The 11,633-nt window shown below is 54.7% G+C and overlaps 1 protein-coding gene across 2 annotated transcripts; it reads left to right on the top strand.

Moving 5' to 3' along the window:
* Positions 1-284: 284 nt before the first annotated feature.
* INKA2 (inka box actin regulator 2) lies at positions 285-11,329 on the top strand. Of its 2 annotated transcripts, none has more exons than XM_014258119.2 (2): positions 285-392; positions 9,488-11,329. In XM_014258119.2, the coding sequence occupies exons 1-2, from the start codon at positions 357-359 to the stop codon at positions 10,454-10,456; spliced, it is 1,005 nt and encodes a 334-aa protein (XP_014113594.2). In that variant the 5' UTR covers positions 285-356; the 3' UTR covers positions 10,457-11,329. The 2 variants fall into 2 exon arrangements, with proteins under 2 accessions (XP_014113594.2, XP_087923274.1); XM_088067148.1 differs by lacking the exon at positions 285-392 and adding an exon at positions 8,727-8,831.
* Positions 11,330-11,633: the final 304 nt, after the last annotated feature.

The raw sequence follows: 11,633 nt of genomic DNA, 5'->3' as shown, positions 1-11,633 counted from the left end.
AGAGCTGGGCTGGCTCGGGAGCAGAGCTGGGCTGGCTCCGGAGCAGCACCCGCCGCCTCCAGCAGGGCTGCGGGTGCCGGGGCCGGGCGGGGGGATGCCTCTCCCCCCGCCCCCCCGCCCGCACACGCGGCCCCCCCGCCGCCGCCGCGCCCGCCCCGCGCCCTGCCCCACGGACACCGGCCAGCCCCACGGACACCGGCCAGCCCCACGGACACCGGCCAGCCCCGCCGACACCGGCCCGCCCCCCGGACACCGGCCAGCCCCGCGGACACCGGCCAGCCCCCCGGACACCGGCCTGCCCCCCGGACAGCCCCTCTCCCCTCCCCTCCCGCGGCGGGGCCGCGCCGAGCCGGGCCATGGAGCAGCACCTGCGGCGCCTGCGGCAGGAGCTGGTAAGGGTCGGGGCACCGGGGGGCGGCTTTGGACAGGGCTGGGAAGGGCTCGGGGTCCCGCCGCTCCCATCCCCGTGAGCGGGGGCAGGTCCCGGTTTTGGGTCGGGGGTCCCGCCGCTCCCATCCCCGTGAGCGGGGGCTGGTCCCGGTTTTGGGTCGGGGGTCCCGCCGCTCCCATCCCCGTGAGCGGGGGCAGGTCCCGGTTTTGGGTCGGGGGTCCCGCCGCTCCCATCCCCGTGAGCGGGGGCTGGTCCCGGTTTTGGGTCGGGGGTCCCGCCGCTCCCATCCCCGTGAGCGGGGGCAGGTCCCGGTTTTGGGTCGGGGGTCCCGCTGCTCCCATCCCCGTGAGCGGGGGCAGGTCCCGGTTTTGGGTCGGGGTCCGTCCGGCTATCGGAGAGAAGCCGCGGCGGGGCCGTGCGGGGGCTTTAGGGACAAGCACAGGTCAGAAATGAGAGGAGCAGCCACACAGATGGACAGGAACAACTTTCTGGGGATGCAAGGGCTGTAAAAGGAGCGCGCTGGCACCTCCGGTACCCTGTGAAAATAGTTCTTTAATAGGAAAGCCTTTGTCAGGAACGAGCGCTGTTTTCTCCCTCCTGCCGCTCCTGCCCAGGGGTCACCTCGCTCCCGGGGCTTGCTGGGCTTGTCCTCCAGCCCCGAGGTGCTGCTGCTGCTCTGGGGCTGGCTGGGCTGGGATGGGAGGAGGAACTGATACTTCCCAAAATAGGGTTCCAGCGGGTCTGGCTCGGAGTCTGCGTTGATAAATAGATAATGAGAACAAAAGGGGAAGACGAGGCAGAGCACGAGCGGCTGGGTGAAGTTTCTGAACGCGAGAAGCTCCCGGTTTGGACTGGAAAGGAGGTTGGTTTCAGCTGGGTCCGTGCTCGCTGGAGTTGTGTACAGTGCCTGCATTGCAGGAAGCATTCCGTGTGGAACACCAGCGAGGCGAAGTTCCAGCTGTGCCCAGGGCAGGAGAGCCCTGTGCTCCTCCACATCCCGGGCTCTGGTGAAACACGGGCTGGGGCAGTGGCCTTTCACTCCCGAGAAATGTGGCAGCAGTGACATTTAACCTGCTGGCGTTCCCAGTGTTTCCCCAGCAAACACAGGAGGTGAAAAACAAACTAAAACAAAGGAAAATGGGAGTCACTGGTGTGCTGTACACTGAGTGTGACAAATGAAATGCAAACAGGGACATGTACAGAATAATCTGAGAGCTATTGAAAATCTGAGTTGGGAGCTGGGATGGGAGAAGGAATAATTCCCAGAAGAACATCCTAAGAATAAGGTTCCTAAATCAGTGTTTTGTCTTCTAACCAAATCTGTTTTGTTAGCTGAGCAATATTTTTGTAGAGGAGCCTGAACATTGCACCTCTGAGTCTAAAACGTGCCTGTTTTGTAGTGCCAAATATAACTTCTGAAGAGTCAATATATTCAACAGAGAGGCAGATCCCTCACACTTAATGTGCAAGCCAGAAAAAAAATAATGCTTTAAATGAGAAAACTCTGGCTTTCTTCAGTCCTTCAGTCCTGCAGAAATTGATTTTTTCAATTGTAAAAATGCAACAGTTTTTATTATATTAATGAACCATGGCTTAGCCTGGCATGAATCTGTGTGTATGCTTGGCTTAAAAAACTGGGAAGGGGCAGACATCACCTTCAGCTGGACGAGCTGTGACTTGACTGAGAGCAGCCTGGGTCTCCTCACGTTTGGTTTTCACCAGTCCCATTCGTTCCCCCTCCCACCACCCGGGTTTTGTTATTCAGACTTTAAAACTTCCTTTCCCACGGGTTCTGCGGGGATCCTGCAGTTGTGGGCGCGCTGTGCGGAGCCTGGGGTCACCTCCTGCAGCCCAGAGTGAAAGTGGGAACTGCAGCACTGGGATCCCGAGCAACGACAGCTTGTAAAAATCCGTTCTGGAATTAAAAGAGATGAATGTTTCTGTACAGAGCAGCGAGCAGCTCGGGGGCCAGCTGGGCCCATCTGCACCACGGGCAGTGGGAGCTGCTCTGCCACAGCCTCGCTGCTGGGCACGTCCCGCCCCAGCTTGGGATGCACATGGGAGAATGCAGGAAAGGTGAGGATGGCTTTGGCCACCTGGGGCCAGGGAGCCTCCCGAGCGGGGCATCCCCGGGCAGTGAGGAGCACACCCGGCTGTGCTGTGTGCCACGAGCAGCCCTGCTGTGCACAGCTTCCCTCCGGCAGGAGCCAGCCTTGCTAGGGCTGCTCAGTGTCACATGGCAAGGTCACAGACTGTCCCATTAGCAGTTTATTTTGTCTCCTCTGGTCTGGTAAACCAGACTTTTGGGCAGTTTTGAGGAGGGGATTGTCTCAAAAAACAGTGGATGTTGGCACAGCTCCCAGTTCCCAAGGAAAGGTTATCTTCCAGTGCAACTCAATCCCCCAGCAGTGTGAGATAGGAGGATTGCAGCTCTGTTTTTTCTTTCCCTTGCTTTGTTCATTAAAAACATATTTAATTGCTGCTGTGCTTGGCTGGGGCTGCTGGTGAGCCCCCAGTGTCACCTGTGCCTGAGAGCACAGCGAGCCGTGCCAGACAAGTCACCGAGCAGTGAGCTCTGGCACGCTCACCCTGCTCTTCCCATTTCCTCTGGGAAAGCTCTGCCAGGGCTCCCGAGGATGAATCTGACCCCTTTCAGGCAGTGAGGGAGAGCTCTCCCGTTCCAGTTGCATGTTTTCCATTGTAAGCTGATAGTTTCTGGCATGTGTGGTGTCCCTTTGATTGGAATTCATTCAGAAGCTTCCACATGCAAATGCTGCACAGGCAGGAGGGCCTCAGCTGACACAGCCATTCATCTGCAGGCTGCTTCCAGGGGCTGGGATCCCCATCCCAGCCTGACACCGGCCTGTGGAGCCATTCCCAACAAGCTGTGCCAGCTCTCTGCACCCCAGCCCCGGCTGCAGGAAATACTGAGGACCTTGTTCTCCTCTGGGGAGCCCCTGGAGATTTATGGACACGCTGTGGCTTGTGGGATGTGCAGCGCTGCTGTGTGGGTCTGGTGATGGAATGAGCTGTGCTTCTGCACCCCTGTCATCTGTCCTTCCCGTGCAGTGTGCCCCAGAGCTCGGGAATGTGCCATTTGTGCCATTAATCCCCATCCTCAGAGCCCTTTGGGCTGGATCAGCCGCATTCGGAATCTGCAGACGTCGTTCTGAGGCACAGCAGAATTGTGCCTGCTCCCCGAGCCACAGAACATTCTCTCAGCTGAGGGATCAGATTTAACAGATTTAACTCAGAGGAGTTCATTTCTGTGCCCCTGTGCACACAGCAGCACCTCCCTACACTCAGACACCTGCACACTTTGCACTGATGTGCAGCATCACCCATGGACCGTGGGAGGGGGCTGGGGGCTCGTCTGCACTCAGAATAAATCAGTTTTCTCTCTGGGCACTGCTGAGTCCTCAGGGTAGATTTATCTGGGACGTTGGGTTTGTGTGGCTGTAACAGGCAAGGGGACACAGCCACGTCAGCTGTGCTTGTAACTTTACTTGGCATGCTTTGGTTTTCACATGAATCCAGGATATATCTGGGGTTTCTCTTTTTACTGGGAGGAAAAGTATTAAAGTCACCACTCTGACTTGAACTTTTAATGTTCTCCCTGCACATTTGTCATAAATGCACTGAATTACTGAGTTTGATAGAGTCTGACTGCCTTCTTACATTAATTTATGTCCTGGTAGACAATGTTTCTTGCTATGAATATCCTGCAGGAATGGAACATTCGGTCCGAGTGAGAAATACAGCCAATTATTTTTACTCTTTGTCTCACACTGGGTCCTATTCCGGTAACTGCGTCACGCTCCGAGAGGATCTGCTGTGTTTTCATTCCTGCTCTCTCGGAAGGGGCAGCTCGGCTGTTTTGCAGTCTGGGAGACACAAATGAAGCCCTGAGGGTCTGGTGTCACTGCTCCAGCCCCAGCAGGTGGGAACAGGCAGCTCCACGTGTGTCTCTGCTCAGGCAGGTCCCTTTTTGGGTGGCTGTACCCCTGGCTGCAGGAGGCAGCTCCAGAAGGTTGGGTGGTTGTCGCGGGATCTCATTCCTTGGTGTTCCTGGGGGGAAGGTGCAAAGGAGAGACTTGACAGCAGATGTCCTGTCACATCTAACTGGGGAGAGGAGGCACTCACAGGCCTTGTCCTCTGGGTTATTTCCAGAGCAGTCACCTAAAGATGAGGATGGATTTTTTCAGAGTCCCAGCTTCACAAAATCAGGAACGTTAAAGAGCAGATTCCCGGGGAAGCAGGTCTGGGCTGAAAAATGACACTTTTAACCATCATCTTCAGTGGCCAGTGTGTCCTGTGCTCTCTCTTATCCTTGGGTTGAGTAAAAGTCTGGAGACTGGAGTTATTTTTGGCCCATTTTTATCCTGGTTGAGGAGAATTGATTTTTCTGATTTGCCTTTGAACACAGGGAGTGTGATTGGGAAGCACAGAACAATATCCCTGCAGTGGGAAGGAAGGTGGAGAATGGAGTGATGTGAACCACGTCCTTCATGGTTAACATCTGCTCAGGATTTATTTAAATTGTTGTGAGGGGGAGTCCCTGGTTCAGTTTCAGCATCCTTCCTCTTCAGATAAACTGTGAGCTCACAGTTAGCATCCTCATGTACCCCTGACATACCCTGGGGAGACAAGGAGTAAAAGAAGGACTTGAAATTATTGTGACAAAACACAAGGACTGAAAGACAACTGCAGGCCCTTGGCATCCTCCAGGGGAAAGAAAAGAAAGGTGGAACTGGAGCTGGGGAGCAGCTCTGTGTGAGCTGTGCAGCAAGGCTGTGCCCAGCCACAACTGCAGCCTCGCTGGAGATTAATCCAGTTAGTGACCCAAAGGGAAACACAGAAACAATATCATCAGCTCAGCAGTTCTAAAATAATTTCAGTCTCTATTATGTCATCTGCTGTAAATACCAATTGTTTGCTGCTGGCTCTGTTGCCCATCAGAACTATTACTAAGAACTATTTGCCATTTGTTCTTTCCTGTTCTCTTAGCAATAACTTCCTCTCTGTGAATTTCTTTTACCTAAGAGCTGGACATCTGTCTTCCTCCTCATTGTGACAAACACACTCAGGGCTCTTCTCCCCAGCTCTGTGCTCAGCTGAACGCTGGGGGTTCCTTCCCATCAGCATCACCAGTGTGATGTGTGCATGGGCTGGGGATGCAGACAGCTGTGGCTTTGGGAGAGCGACTGGAACTGGGTTCTGAGAAGTGAAGGGAGATGTTAACAGAAAAACATCCGTTCCCAAATGGCTGGGAAAAGTTTATCACTTACCTGGGAAGTGGGCAGTGACAAGGAAAACCTCCCTTGTTTGTAACTCTCGGGTATTTGAGGCTGAATTTGATGAAATGCCAGGAACTGCTGGAGGAGGTTCCTTGGGACAGGCTCTGCTGTGTTGATCAGAGGTGGAAGATCATTGATTTCCCAAGTGTGTGAAGCAGCTGTGGGTTATTGTTTGGGGAGTGAGGAGATCATGGGAAGGGTGGCTTCCAAAGGTGCCTTTGCTGCTCAGGGTGGTGCATTTCCAGTGCAAAAAACACTCTATATATGAACTCTGGCAGTTTCTTGTTTGGTTCCCCCCCATGTTGAACATTCCCTGCTGATGGTTTGAAAGTGGAACTTTGAATTTTGTGCTTCAGTTTTCAGTGCTTGGGGTGTCTTAGTTTGAGCTTTGCTGTGGAGGAGAACTGAGGCAGAGCTGCCTGGGTCTCACCTGCACAGGAGGACTGAGCCAGGTAATGCCTCAGTGCTGGAGAAAGGAACCTCTCCCATCACACAGCAGTCCCAGGCACTGCAGGAGAACACAGCCCTGTGAGTACTTGTCTTGCTGTAAAGGGCATGAGTTGGCTTGTGCAGAATTAGACAGAAAATATTTCATGCCAATTTTTAGGGATTGCAAAAGTTCCAGGAATAATGAGATCCAATTTGAGGCATCTCATTTTTTACTGGTTTATAGAGACAGATTTAGATATCTGCATGTTGTCATGGTTCTAAGAGGGCTTTTTTTGGAAGCCAAACAAGCAGTGCTATTGAGGGGCCAAGTGTCTCAGATGAGGAATGCTGCTGGATTTGTGCACCTTGAGCAGGGAGCAGCAGGGAGGGCACAGAGGGGAGGGCAGGCTCTGTGCAGAGCAGAGTGGCAGCACTGCTGGGGTTTGCAGAGGCTCAGGCAGAGATCTCCTCATGTCCAGCTCACACAAGGCACCTGCAGGAGCCCAGCACGCTCGGGCTCTCTCCCCACACCACCTGAAGCTCTCTGGGATTCTGGGTCACATTCACGCTCTGTGTGCACTCACAGTTCATCACAAATTTGAGTTCCTTCTGCATGAAGTGAAGTGAGGCTACAAGGGCTGTCTCTTCAGCCTGGAGCTCCCATCTCCTCCAGCAGTGCAGCCATTTGATTTCCAGCCCTATCTGCTGAATTATTTGCAGAATCCCTTTTTCTTCTCTCAGACCAATGGTTCAGTCCTGACCCTCTGCCAGGGAGGTGATCTCTCTTCTCTGGGACATTGTTCCTTTTTGGAGAGTCTCAGAGAAGCCAGTCTGAACTTGGGAGAGCTGAGATCTTGGCAGGGAGGAGGGGCTGGCAGTTAGACACTGGGGAAGGTTTATTTTCCCTCCAGAATTTTCTTTCCAAGGTGAGTACTCTTAATTGCAGGTGGGTGGAATCCAAGCCCCTTAGGCTGTTTGGTCACCAGGCAGTGACTTCACTTTGGGTTGGGCTTCCCTCACCCTCCATTCTGTAAAAGACTGAGCAGATACCGTGAAGAGCAAAAGATAAAGGAGAGGGGGTTGGTTTGCTTCATTTTTTAACTTGCACAACCCGAAATTGTTGTTTCAAGCACAAAGCAGTGTTTGCCAGCAGAGTTAGAGGTCTCAGGATGTTGAAAGCTGTCGCTGCTGGAGGGATGGAGCATGACCAGGGCCAGCCATGGAGCAGGACAGAGCATCCCAGCCCAAAACCTCCTCCTCTCCTGTCCTGTGCTGCCAGGGGCAGCTCAGCCCCGGCATCCCCACCTCAGGCATTCCCAGGAGAGGCTTTCCACGCAGGAAAACATCCCCTCTTCCAGCGGTTCAGGCTCCCCAGTGTGGTGCTGGCACCAGGTTCCTTTGTTCAGGAGAGGTGCTGGCTCTGGGCTCGGGGCTGTTCCTGCCGGGTGCTGGGCGCTGGCTCTGGGTGAGGAGCAGCCAAGGAAGGGTTAATGCTCCCTGCTCTGCCCAGCAGGGCTGCCCCATGCCAGGACAGCTCTCTGGGGCCGGGGGAACGGGGCAGGTGTTGGGGGCAGCAGGAGCCCAGCCCCAGCAGGACCCTGCGCTCCCCACGGCGCGATTACTGCGCCAGGGGATTTGGTGGGAAGTGGCCAATGAGGGGCCAAGCTGGCTCCAAATCCAGCTTTTCCCAAAGCCCAGATAAAACAGACTGCCATTAATAAGGCAAGAAAGGTTAGGACGAGCAGCATTACAGCAGATCTGGAGAGGTAAGGTGATAGTTCTGTCTGAGGCTGGCAGAGCATCTGGCCCCAGTGGGAACCAGGAGCTCGGTGAGGCTGGAACTGGGACATGATTTGCACGTCTGCAGCAGGAGTTTATTTGCTGATGTTAAGAAATGCCATAGCTGGAGGCTCTGGGTACTCGAATCAGTAAGCTGAGTACAGATTTTCTGTATCTTTGTAGCTGTGTGCTCATTCTGGGTGATAAACAAGTTTCTCGAGAGGAAAGCTCTGAAAAATGTCTGTAACCTGCCGGTGAGTTTAGTTTCAGGTTCTGGGGTTTGAAATGGGGATTTGTGGTCAGAAACTGTTGAGCAGTTTTCACTTAGAGAGCTGGGTTGTCACAATTTTCTGATGGCTGCTCTCTCTCGCTGCTCAGCTGCACGTAGAGATGGAAATAGAGCAACTAATTGAACCAGCTTCGTTAAAATGAAGGAGATGTAGAAAGTAAAGCTTGGTACTGTAAAGCTGGATATAAGAAAAAAGGTAAAAAACTGGGCTTTTTCACCCTAATCTTGAGATCTGTTGCTGTACAAAAAATGGTGTTGAGCCTTTTAGTGCTGGTGGCAGCGTGGGCTGAAGCTTCCCTCGCAGGGGTAATCTCTTCTGCAAACCACCTCAGCCCGGCATGGCACGGCCTCACCTCCAGCCCTGCCAGCCCTGCTGTTCCTCCCCCTCCTAAAAAAGAAGTGGCAGCTGTTGGAAAGTGGAGCCTGTTTGCTTTCTGGTGCTGCTTTGGGAATATGATCCAGATCCTGCATGAGAGAGAGGAAGCAGCAGAGCGAGAGAGAAGGGCGGGAGCTGGGAAGCTCTGGAGAATTACTTGCTTATTTTAAGCCTGGTGTAGAAAGTTCAATCTTTGTAGTGAGGTTCAGGGATGAAGCAGAACTGCTACTAAAGGTCCTAGCCTGGGAATCAAAGAATTCCTGGTTGAATGTAAGTAATCCTAGAGTTTGCTGGTTGTTCTGTGCAAAATTTCCAGTGCATTGAAATGTCTTTGATTGTCCTCTAGCAAGGGGTGCCTGTGCTGAGGGTGTTGAGAGCTGGTGTGTTATGGAGTAACAATTTAATTCTTCCTGGGGTTTATTTTTAAACTACTTGAGCATTTCAGGTAAGGAAGCAAGGCTCTGTTCTGGCTCCTGATTTCAGCTGGGGACAGGGCACAAAACACTCAAAAGCGCAAGAATATTCCAAAACCGGCGGCAGCCAAAAGCATTCAGAATTCTCCACCTTGGGCTTCTGCCAAGCAATTAATGGAAACTCAAACTCTTTATTTTTGTTGTCAGGTCAAACAATCCACTTCTGTCAGCTCCTCTTATTCCTAGAGGGACACTCCTAGAAAAGTCTAAGGAAAGTTGGGGTGCTGTTGGCTGAAGTGGATGTAGCACAGGTGGGGTGCGTGGCAACTGCAGCCAGGAGGGAGGGGATGGACCAGAAAGCTGCTGAGCCCTGCTCTGCTGCCCCATGCTGCTGTCCTGCTCTGGGGACACTGCTGGGGACACTGCTGGGGACACTGCTGGGGACACTGACCCACCAGGGACACTGCTGGGGACACTGCTGGGACACTGACCCGCTGTGCTCTTCCTCCGCAGCTCTCCATGAAGGAGGTGGGTGACGGGCTGCACGAGCAGATGAACTGCATGATGGGCGCCCTGCAGGAGCTGAAGCTGCTGCAGGTGCAGACAGCCCTGGAGCACTTGGACATCTCGGGGTGCCGGAGCCCCCCGGAGCAGCGCCGGTGCTGCCGGAGCGGAGCCGGGCAGGACTCGCGGCCGGGCCAGGCGAGGGGACCCTGCCCCCCGGGCCTGGTGTGTCCCGGGACAGCCGGGCTGTGCCATCCCACCGCGTTCCCAGAGAGCGACCACCCTGGAGAAACCCCCTCCTCCTCCTCCTCCTCCTCCTCCTCCTCCTCCTCCCGGAGCCCCTGTGGGGAGGATCTGTGTCCCCCAAAAGGACCTTCCTCGGTGTCCGGCAGAGCGGAGCGCGGCCGGCCCCGGACACCCGACAGCCCAGCTGGGGGGTGGCCGCCGTGCCAGGAGTGCCCGGGCTGTGACGATGGCCACGACTGGACCTCGTCCCTGATGTCCCAGAGCAGGAACCGGCAGCCGCTGGTGCTGGGGGACAACATCTTCGCAGACTTGGTGGGGAACTGGCTGGACCTGCCCGAGCTGGAGAAGAAGGGGGAGAAGAGCGAGGAGTCCCTGTCCGTGAGCAGATCCCAGGAGCTCTGCAGGAAGTTCTCCCTCACAGCCAACATCTTCAAGAAGTTCCTGAGGAGCGTCCGGCCGGACCGGGACAGGCTGCTCAAGGAGAAACCTTGCTGGCTTCCTCCTGAGGACAAACAGCCCGAGATTTCCAAGAGGTCCAAAAAGATCAGCAAACTCAAGGGGACATTTTACTTGCCCCTCCACGGGAACCTGCAGAGCCATCACAGCAAAGCGGAGAGGTGCCCGAGGGCAGACAGCCGTGGTGAGCACCCCAAAATGGGCTCCAAGAAGGTCCAGGAGTCCAGGGACCTCAGCCAGGCGGGGTTTGACATCAACACGGCCGTTTGGGTCTGAGCCTGTCCCGTCCTCTGCTCTGCCCAGCACCACGCTCACCTTCCCAGGAGACTCCTGAGCTCTCTGCAGGGACAGGAGAGGAGTCCTGCAGGACGTGCTGTGGCCTTCACTCGCCTGCACGTGGAATTTTCTGGACAACTGCGGCTCCAGGGACTGCCTGAGCAGCAGCTGGCACAAGTGGGGAGACCTTTAGGGGCCAATGTTTTGCCGATATTGGCAAAAATAATCTTTAGCAGCTTTAGGGTGAGTGGTGCCACAGGTGAGCAGCTCCTGGTGCCAGGCCCATTCCACCATCTCCACCTCAATGGCTACAGCACAAAATCCACGGTGTGCATGTGTGTGTATGAGTGTGCAAATACATATATATATATATATAGTTTTGTTAAAAAAATCTATTCCTGCTTGTGTGCCCTTGAAACTGGGTTATAAACCAGGCATCCAAGCCTTGTACCTGAAGCACTTGTTATTTAAATGGAAAGAAATAAGTTTGAATTTATAAGACTTGAACAATTGCTGAGTGGGGGGCAGACCCCCAACTTTGGGGGCGTTTCCCCTTAAACTGCATCCCTGTGCCCTCCCAGCACCTCTCCCTCCCCTGCCAGTTCAACCAGCAGGGCACAAGGCTCGGTACAGGGGGTTTGTGGCCTGGGGGTCTCGGTGGGTTTGCCCCTGTCCCCTCCCCTTGTCCCTGTGGATCACTGCAGGTACAACACTGCTGAAGTTTATTGTTGGATTTTCACCCAGATGCAAAGTTCAATCCCCCATTTGTTGTTGTGTTCCCTGTTGCTGTTGTACAAACCTCGTCCTGACAGAACCAAGTTCTTCAGGGTCCGACTCTCCAAGAGTTTCCAATAAAGTGGGATCGGTCTCGTCTCCGCTGTGGGACAGCCTGGGTCTCTTCTCTCTCCAGGGATGTTCCCAGCTGGGCTCAGGCAGTCTGGGGAGCAGCCAGAGGAGGTTCCACTCAAGGGGAGGTTGTAAATCCCAGCAGAGCTCCCTGCCAGGGTGCCAGCACTGCTCCAGAGGCACATCCCCTGCACAGCCCCGAGAGCCTCCAGGGCTGCTTTGGCTTCTCATCCATCCTGGTCCCCCCACAGTGGCACAGGCAGGGGACAGAGGTTTGGGGGAGACGCTGCTGCCAAGGGGAGAGCCTCAGGGCCGGGCTGGGGGTCCTGCC

This window comes from Pseudopodoces humilis, chromosome 26 (genome assembly GCF_049639895.1).
Source record: "Pseudopodoces humilis isolate 2021_Gansu_Grassland_sample_001 chromosome 26, ASM4963989v1, whole genome shotgun sequence".
NCBI classification, from domain to species: Eukaryota; Metazoa; Chordata; class Aves; order Passeriformes; family Paridae; genus Pseudopodoces; species Pseudopodoces humilis.
The sequence above is the reverse complement of the archived record's forward strand: the minus strand, read 5'-3'. Positions and strand labels throughout refer to the sequence as shown.